The sequence below is a fragment of the Corvus brachyrhynchos genome, unplaced genomic scaffold, assembly GCF_000691975.1.
Source record: "Corvus brachyrhynchos isolate BGI_N302 unplaced genomic scaffold, ASM69197v1 scaffold115, whole genome shotgun sequence".
Lineage (NCBI taxonomy): Eukaryota > Metazoa > Chordata > Aves > Passeriformes > Corvidae > Corvus > Corvus brachyrhynchos.
The window spans coordinates 9,152,076-9,161,684 of record NW_008239553.1 but is presented as its reverse complement, the minus strand read 5'-3'; the positions used below and the strand labels follow the sequence as shown (position 1 = coordinate 9,161,684).

The following is a 9,609-nucleotide window of genomic DNA, read 5'->3' as shown; positions in this document are numbered from 1 at the left end:
CAGGAAGAAATAACACCTTACTCCTTGCTTTCTGTAAGAATCATAAAGCTGAAAAATGCTCATCAGGCAGATATTTGTAAGTACCAGATTTTCTTATTGATGTTACACTATTCTCAGATTACTGTATCAGCCCCTGCTTGTGCTAGATACTGCACAAATACAAAACACCAAAGTCATACTAGCTAAGAAATCACAGTTGAAGGCAATTTATGCCACAGAATATTTAATTGCAATTTCAGGGGTTTCTTGGGTTTTTTCAACATTATTTATCTGAGAAGTTGGCTTTTTAGGGGTTTGAAAATATCTTAACATGAGTTTTAACACACAGATGTTTATATAACATGTCCATGACAAATGCATAGAATATAGAGCTGAAATACTTACACACCAGTCTGTCCTGATTCTTTGGTTGTCCTGAGCATCATGACATCAGCTGACTCTTGCCCACCAGTGAAAGACGTCTAACAGAAATCTTTTTAGTACATGATATGTTACAGCTTACATGCAAAGTGTTCTGAAAATGTGTGATATTTGGCCAGTCCTTGCCTGGTGGCTCACATTCACAGAGGTTTTTCTCTAGAGAATTTTCTCCTGCTGTTCCTACGTGTGTCTCATGAACTTGACACATCACTAATAGCATAGTTTTGCATTTCCCTTTACCGTACTGTTCTTCCTTCCCTTGTTCTGCATTTTCTTTCCTTTTTGGGAGATCATGATGAAGTTTTCTGAATCCATAATATCTTACAGATAAAATTTCTCACCATCTCTTTGTATTTCACTCACTTTGGTGTTTCAAGAGCATGGATGTCACCCTTGTCAGTTTTCCAATCAAGTGGAGAGAAGGGTTCAGTTCATGTTGTCTGTAATATTGGTTTGCAAAGAATAGAAAAAATATTATAGTATAACAAAGAAAGTTGAACTAATTTCTGTTCCTTTTGAGAGCTGTGAAACACTGCATGTGTATGCAAGACCTCACCTTCATTCCTTCGAATTGTTGATTTAACTTCTCTTAGTATCAACTTTGATCTAGAATGAAAATTGAACAAGAGGATAAGAACTATGATTCAGCTGCTTATGCAAAGGGATTGCATGAAGTAAAATGATGCTGCAGTTTCAGAAAATAGTGTTACAGTTGTGACCTTGAGGACAGGGAAATTTCTGAGAAGTCTCACTTAGTGAGATGTAGACATTTTGAAAATTCTGGTTATCACCAAAATGTATACCCCTGATGTAGAGCTCAGGATATGTGGGCTCAGTTTTTAGCTCTGTTCACAGACTTGTTGCATAAGAAGTTTAGGCAAATTTATACATCCAAACATTCTGTGCCTCTGTTGTACTGTCTACAAAGCATAGAGTATCTTCTCCAACACATTTGGTCTCTCTCTCATCTATTTAGATGTGCTCATATTGAATCTCCTGCTACTGTAGAGAGATTTTAATTTAAGATGTGAGGTAAGGCCTAGAAACAGTGAGAAGTATTCTCAGGTTCTTTTGTTAATTACAGTAAATAAGACTTGGGGACCAGCTGGTGAAGAAAAAGATGTCTTTTCTTTCTGTCAGTAATTCCCAATCTGCTCTGTGAGCCTGTTTGAGCCTCTCTGTTAAGGGTGTCATAGAACGAAGCACGGTAGACCAGGATGTTGTTGAACAAGGAAGACAAATATCAGGTAGCTCTTTGTTGACTGAGCAGCAACCTACCTCTGCTTTCAAAGAAGTTGGAGTCTCACAGGAAAAGTAGTGTGATACACTGTGATTTAAAAACTTCAGGACAATTCAAGAAAGAGATATTGTAGCTTTCAAGTGCTTGATTTTGCACTGCTGTTGATGTTCTTTTAGCTTAGTGTTTTGATTTTAACATTTGAATGCATTTGAAGTATCAGAAAACTGAAATAGCTACACATGCTAGCGTGTGCTAATGAGAATAATGAAATTATGTTTACTTAGCCTTTTCTCAGCAATATGATCTTCCCCCTGGAAAACTGATCATAAGCATCTGATACAGATGCTAACTAACTGTGAGATATCTGTAGAAGACTGACAATTTTTGTAATAACGTATTTCAGATTTCCCTAGATTTTCATCCTCCCTGAATCAAATCCAGGAACAAGCCACCTTTTTAATCAACTGCAGACACTTCTATGACTTGCTTATACTGCCTGCATTCTGGCTTCCCATCTTTTTCAGTATGTGCAGTGCTCCATTCCACAATTTTCTCTCAGTTTGTTGCAAGTGCAGTTACACCAGTTTATTTGGTCATAAAGTTTCTACATTTTTCCTTCACTTACTTGCCAAATCCTGGCTTCAGGGAACACCGCTTCTGTATATTTCCACTGACGTTCCTCACTGTCACGCGCACCCAACTTAATCTTGGCTGTTTTTTTAAATATGCACCTCAGGATCCATGGGATGTGTGTTTCATGAGCCTTGGATGAAATCCAAGCTTGTCCTGAAATCTGATGTTACACCTTTGCCTGTAGACAACACATGATGGTGGAGCTTGGCACACACAAAAAAAAATTAAACCGAAAAGAAAACAGTCCACTCCTCCTCACTGGATCAATTGGCCCCTTTGATATCCCTGCTGTCACCCCACCCCTTTTGTGGTCTCCTCTATACTCCAGTGATGTTTCTCTCCAGCATCTGCTTCATGCTACATATAATTGGTTTCTGTCTTGTCTTATCTTACCATGCAAATGCTCTTGACAGACCTGGGCTAATTATTTTCCACTGTGCTCCTAAATAACCTTTATGCCAATTAGTAATCATGGGTCAGACTCAAATGTTTCTGGCACTCCCTGATTTCACTGTGGGCACTGGAGAGGGCACCCAGATAAGATCACTCATACTCATCCTGCTGCCCTGCAGGCACTGAGTGTCATCACCAGGCTCCAATGCTCTATTTGGTTTGGCTGTGAAGGTGGTGGGGGTACTAGAAAGGAATAAATTCCATTAAAGTTTGAGTCTCTTGCAGTCTGGCACCTGTTTTGCAGTGATATTCCCCTCCTCAGTCCAAGACTGCATGCAGCCTTGGGTAAAAGAATGACTTTTTGGGTCATTGGTGTGTCTGTTTGCTCCTTTTCAGCTGGAAGTCGCTGCTAGTGCTTTTACAAAAGCTCGTCTTTCCTAACTTTATTAATGGTGCCACTTCTTTTACAGAACTCCCTATGTGTGGGACAGATATCTGGTCAGGATGAGATGGCAGGAAAAATGGTGTATTAGCTTCTTTTCTTGCTGCTGACACCCCTTCCAGTGACTGTTTCCCAAAAGAATGGGAAAGGAGAGGGGTGATGGGAGAGAAGGGCCATGGCGGCACAGACTCTCCAACACCTTCCAGCTGCTCTCCTTAAACAAGTGAGTCACTGGGTGGCCACACAGACCTGCACCAAGCTCCTAGCCTGGCCCACTTTCACCAGCATTAGCACTTACTTGGTTTATGGCAGCCCCTAAACCCCACAGCTGAAGCTGACACCTTACCCTGCTCCATGGGCAGACAGAGGATCCGTGAGGGGATCTGCCTCATCTGGCATGCCTGGAGCCCAGGCACCAAGAGAGGGGATTTGCCCTGAGGCAACACAAGTGGAAGCAAACCTCTTTCAGCTCCTTAGCACAGGTGATAGACCTGCAGTGATGTCATCTCTCCGCCACTACTTAGTGCCCAGTGAAAGAGCAAAACTCTGCTGGACTCCACTGGATCTCACATAATCCTGAAGACCTGAGTAAAGAGGTCTCTGTGACAGCACTGCTCTCTGAAACTGTGGCAGCCTATGTGGGTACCAGCTGATTCCACATTCCAAGAGCTGACCTTTGCTGCTGGAGTGCAGGTTCAGGCTCATTAACACAGATGAGGAGAAGAGTGGTGGTGTCAGGCCTGGCTTGGCATATTTGGCCTCACTGGTGCTGAGTGTTTGCAATGCTCTTCCTGGACTGCAGAGGTGAATTTGAGCTCTGTGTCCCAGTGAGAAATTACTTGGAGTGAGCTTCAGGCTGACAGGTGTTGTTTTTTCTAGGAGATAGTAACTTCTCTGAGAAGATCTGTTTTGCCAGATCAAAAAGCTGTCAGAGCTGAGGTAGGAAAGTTAAAGTCTTGAGTTAAAATGTGACTGCACTTATCAGGTGTATTTTCTACTGTAGGAAAGAGGCACATGTGGAAACTTTCTCAGCTGTGGAAACAAACCTATTAGTCTTAGCTGGGTTGTCAGAACAATCACTCCTCTCCCTCGACTCTTCCTTTTGTTTTCAGAAATTCCTTTGGTTTTCCACCTTTGGATGAAGAGAGACCTTATATTTATAAAAGAGGAGCTCAGAGACTTTGTCCTCTAAGACCTAACGAAATAATTTTCTGGAAGCTTTTGTATTATCCCTTCAGAAGAAATGAGTCAGTTCTGCAGCAGTACACTTGGAGTCTTTGCAAATCTGAGTCGTTCTCCAGAGACATTAGGGGTTATTTTTGCTACAGAAAATAAGTGCAAGCAAATTAGGGAGAGTACAGCTAGTGCTAGTGGTACTAATGGTCCTGTCCCAGGAAAGCAAGTGGTGCTGGTGGGAGCACAGTGGCTCAGGAGCGAGTGGTGATTCAGGATGTGAAACTCTGAGCTGGGACAGCAGCAGGTACTGCACCCGCTGAATCTGCTCCAGGGAGAAAATCCTACTTTGCCACTTGATGTAAATGGCTGGACTGGGTGAAGGGCTCATTCACACGGGGACTCCGTTCATCCCTGGTCAAGGACATCACTGATTAAGCATGGTAGATCTATGAGCTTTTGTTATTTGCACACATAGCAAGCCACAGAGAGTAATATTGTGCTTACAGATGGGTGTTGCACCTGGATGCTGGTAGAGACCTGAGCCAAGTTCAAATCATCTCTTAGATAAACAGCAGTAGGAGGTAAATTCTTAATACTGTTTGTATTGTACTAAGCTGGTGAGGGAAAATGTTCCCAAATATCATGTCCAACAATTGAGAAATGGGAGCGGTGAACTGTAGTAAACTAGGATTCAAGGAGAACCTGTCTGTGCAGGTGGAGAATATTTCACTAGAAGAAAACTATTTCTTCGTTTTGGTGTTACGAAATGCAGTACCAGGACAGGTGGGATTTTGTAGTTTACATTCATTTTTCTTATGAGACTACTTTTTCATATGTGCTTTGGTTTTCAGTGGTGAAATGTTCTCCTTACCTGTGATGCAGATGAGTGATTTTAGCACATTATGGTTCATTTCAGGTACACCTTACAGGACTGTACAGAGTAGCACACATGGCTGAAGTTCTGAACTACTTTTGGTCTTGTATTTTTATCCCCATCTTTAGCTTGAAGACAAAGTTGAGAAGCAGTCTCACCATCATACAAATTAAATCAGTAGTTACAAATTGGAAAAGGACATCAGGGTCACTTAGTGCTGATTTTCAAAGAGACTGAGTTCAGATGTCTCAGTGTTTACATGAGGTGACATTATGTCATCAGGGAAGTTGCAACACTGAAATAAGGGCCTGGCATGGCATGAAACTGCTAACAAAGCCCAGCAACTGCATTAGAACTAGAGAATGAAGAAACTGCAAGTAGATTTTTTTTTTTTTTTTTGTATTAGCTCTCAGGTAGCAATGAATAAACTGGAACATTTTCAGTAGCTCTCTTGTACACTGTTTTCAGGGGTAAGAGGGAGCAATGTAAGCTGACTAGTCATTTCAAGGGCTCCCATGTATGGGTAGTCATCATAGTATTCAGCAGACATTCAACTATCCTATTTTTATTTATCTCATTGTTTGCCTCACAGTTTAGCCTCGGTTCAAGTGAGCTGCCACTTCTACAGAAATACATAAGGTCAGTTAGAGTCCCAGCATGGGGATACTCTCTGTACACTTAAAGGAAAACAGAAAATCACAGGAATCCTATGGAAAACAATAACCTCTCCATGTTGGTAGGGACTGTAGATGAATTGTGGCAAAACCACATGTGGCATAGTCCCCTTTCTTCACAGGAAGGGAATGTATTTTGTCCTAGTGGTATCACCTCACCCCATCTTCAAGGTGAAATTTACATACAGCAGGAGTTACTGACACTACTGTGTAATTTGTTTGTGACCACTGGCCTTGTTACGGTAGAGTCACACAAAGTGGCTGCGGTGTGAAGGCACTTCTGGAGATTGTGTAGTCCAGACCCCTGCCCTAAACAGGAGTAGCTTCAGCAGGTTGCTCAGAGCCATATCCAGTCAGGTTTTGAACATCCCCAAGGGTAGAGGGTTCACAACCTTTCTGGGTAATCTGTGACAGCGTTTGACAGTGTCATGGTAAAAATGAAGTTTTTGCTTATGTGTCAGTGGGATTTCCTGCATTTTGGTTTGTGTCCTTTGCCTTTTACCTTTCACTGGGCACCACTGAGGAGGGTTTGACTCAGACTTCTTTATTTTTCTCTCCCCTGATCAGGTATTTACACAAATTGATAAGACCCTCTAAGCCTTCTCTGTTTCAGGCTGAAGAGTCTCAGCTCTCTCAGCTTCTCCTCATAGAGCAGATGCTCCGTTCCCCCATTTTCTTTCTGGACTTTTTTGTTCAGCTCCCTTCAGCACATCCTTACCTCTCTTGTACTGGGGAGCCCAGAGATGTGGCCTTGTCAGTGCTGAGCAGAGAGGAAGGACCACCTTTCCAGCTGCTGGCAACGCTTCCGGTGCAGCCTAGGAGGCTGTTGGCCTCGCTTGCCACATCACTGCCCTGTGTTCAACTCAGTGTCCACTAACATGAACAGGTGCCTCTCTGCAGAGCTGCTGTCCAGCTGGTCAGCCCTCAGCCCATCCTGGTGCTGGGGTGTTACCTCCTCATGTGAAGGATTTTGCATTTCCCTTGGTGAACTTCAGGAGGCTCATGTTGGCTCTGTTCCCCCACCTGTCCAGGTCCTTCTGAATGGCAGCACAGCTTTCTGGTGTGTCAACCACTCCCCCGAGTTTTGCTCCACCTGCAAACTTGCTGAAGCTGAGCTCTGTCTCATCATTCACATTGTTAATACAGATGTTAAACAGCATTGGCCCCACTATCAGCCCCTGGGATACACCAGTAGTGAGTGGCCTCCAGCTGTACTTTGTGCTGCTGATAACAATCACTTGATCCTGGTAGTTAGACCAGTTTTTAATCCACCCCACTTTCCATTTATCTATCCTGTACTTCATCAGTTTGACAAAGAATTGTCAATAGCTGATTTTTGCATAAATATTTATGAAATCAACACACACACTGAAAAGTAATTTTAGAAAGTAGCCTCACTAAGATACCTTGTCAAAGAAAAACACTCCTGAAAATCAGTAAATTCCAGCTAAAACAGTAACAAAAGACATTCATAAATGCTGCACCTGTCCATTCATGCTTGGCTCAGAGATTTAGCAGTGCCAGCTTTCTCAGTTATATCATGAGTCTTATTTTATGCAGTGTGTGATGGAAAAAATGGAATTTAAAATAAGGGCAAAGCATTTTTGTTTTCAAGACCATTTTGATTTTCTTTAAGAAGAAGAAAGGAAAAGAAAAGGATATGCTTTTGCAAGTTCAGCAAAAATATGGAAATGTGTCCTTCCTGCACCATATGAAAGCTAGAAACTAAAAGGAAGAGAAATTATGTCTTAAATCAGTTCAGAAATGTTGATTTCTGAATTACATCCCACCTTATCCACTTTGGCAATTTTGGGGATGCTGGATTCATGTTTCTGGAACACTTGAGATAGGCAGTGGTACGTGCATTAACCAGAGGAGGAATGGTCCAGATGCCCTGAAGCCACATTTAGTTCTTGGCTATTGTACAGGCTCTGTAGCTCAGAGGCAATGACACCATTTGTCAGGATGAGTACATCACAGCTCAGCAGCCTCACTCCACTCCCTTCATCCACAAGATGCAACTCCTTTCTGCCACTTCACTTTTCCTGAGAAGAGATGTGAAGAAGGGAATTAGATTCCAGGTCTTTCAGGCATCAGCAAAAGCCAGGAAAAGGCTGCAGCTCCTACTGACCTCCTGAAGCAGCAATTGTGCTGCTGGTAGGCCTCTCCCTTCCTACCCCACCTAGGGAGACAATGATCAAGGTCACTGGAATAATTAATTTTCTGTCATAAAAAGTTAATAACCAGGTATGTCAGTCATTTACTGTCTGAATCAGACTTAAATCTGATTCTTTTGATATTTCTCACAAAGTTAAATTGCTACAGAGACAATTTATGTACAATCCCTCTCAGGGTCTGAAGCTCACGCTGTGCTGCCTCTGTCATGGTTTTGCCTGCCAAATTTTGTTGATATGGAGCAATACAAGACTCCTGAATATACACACTGTTCTATTTGCTAGCTAGGATTGTATTTTTCCTTTTAATGTATAAGATTATGCATAATTGTTTGAATGCACTGCTTATTAAAAATAATGTTGTGCTGAACAACTTAATTTTATCCAGCTGTGTGATTTCTGTCTTCCTCATTTGGCCAGTGTTTATCACAAAGAACTGGCCATCTCTCACCCACGTTGAAGCTGTAGAGCATTTCAATGTCTCCACTGCTTGTATCGTGCTTCCTCTGCCAGATATTTTGTGCCTATGTTTCTACAGTAAGCCAATCTGATTGCTATGTGAGCCTCTGGTTGCCAACAGCTTCAGATGAGATATTCCACACCCAAACCATCCAAAACTGCAGAAATCCTGTGTGGAATGAAACTTTCTATTTCCAGATACAGAGCAAAGTCAAGGTAAACAAACCAAAAACTCTCTTTCTTATCTCATCTCTACACAGTGTCTTTCAGTTTAGCCCCAAACCCCTAAACTAGAAATGTCTTCTCATGCATTTCTGGGTTTACTTAAAATTCCCCATGCAAGTTGAAGCAAAAAAATTCTGGCTTTGCTGGAATCCAGTTTGCTCCTAACAGATATTTATTATTTATTTATGGGTAATGAGAGTCTGACCTCCTTGGGGAAGGCTGATGGGACCCATGACAGTGACAACACAGAGAAACTGAAATGAAAATACAAAATTACAGTATAAGAGAAAAACACATCTTCTTCTGAGAGGACATGAAATAATGGCGGGAGATAATGCTAGGAAGCTGCTAAATTCTAGTATGATTAAGATGTTTACTCAGTTTGCTGCTGATAACTGCACTACACTCAAATACCTCTGAACAGGTGGCTGAAAGTGGAATGTCCAAGGACCTAGAAAGGTGATGATTGATATGAAGTGTTCTCTATTGCCTGTGCTGATATGAAACAATATAGGACTTATGGCAATCCATATTCCTCCCTAGAAGACTGCATTTTTTATGAGAGCTACCTAAAAGCATAACAGCTGACCCAAAAGAGATCTCAGTTCAGCTTTAATTGATGAGACTAAGAGCTGGTTCTTTATACTCGCTTTCTTACTCTTCCTTCTGACACTTTTTCATCAATACTTTTCTACTTCCTCTCTGTAAAGCAGACACTAAGCCTGGAAGAGCTGCAGAATGTCATACTTCTTGTATGTCATACATGCTAGTGAATTGGATAATTTTCATTTCTTTTCCCAGAATGTTCTGGAAATTACTGTTTCTGACGATGACATCATTCGTGATGATGACCGTGCAATTGTGCTTTTTGATGTAGCTAAAATCCCCCTTGGGGAAAG

At 41.8% G+C, this 9,609-nt stretch overlaps 1 protein-coding gene across 2 annotated transcripts in view; it reads left to right on the top strand.

The window, feature by feature from the left end:
• LOC103620770 (cytosolic phospholipase A2 epsilon) overlaps positions 1-9,609 on the top strand; it is a 38,230-nt gene that overhangs the window by 10,943 nt on the left and 17,678 nt on the right. Inside the window, exons 4-6 of one of the 2 annotated variants that reach the window (XM_017742276.1) lie at positions 1-76; positions 8,565-8,701; positions 9,512-9,605. In XM_017742276.1, the coding sequence (XP_017597765.1) occupies positions 1-76; positions 8,565-8,701; positions 9,512-9,605 (307 nt within the window). The remainder of the gene's footprint in view (positions 77-8,564; positions 8,702-9,511; positions 9,606-9,609) is intronic. The other variant, XM_017742277.1, reaches the window with a different exon arrangement.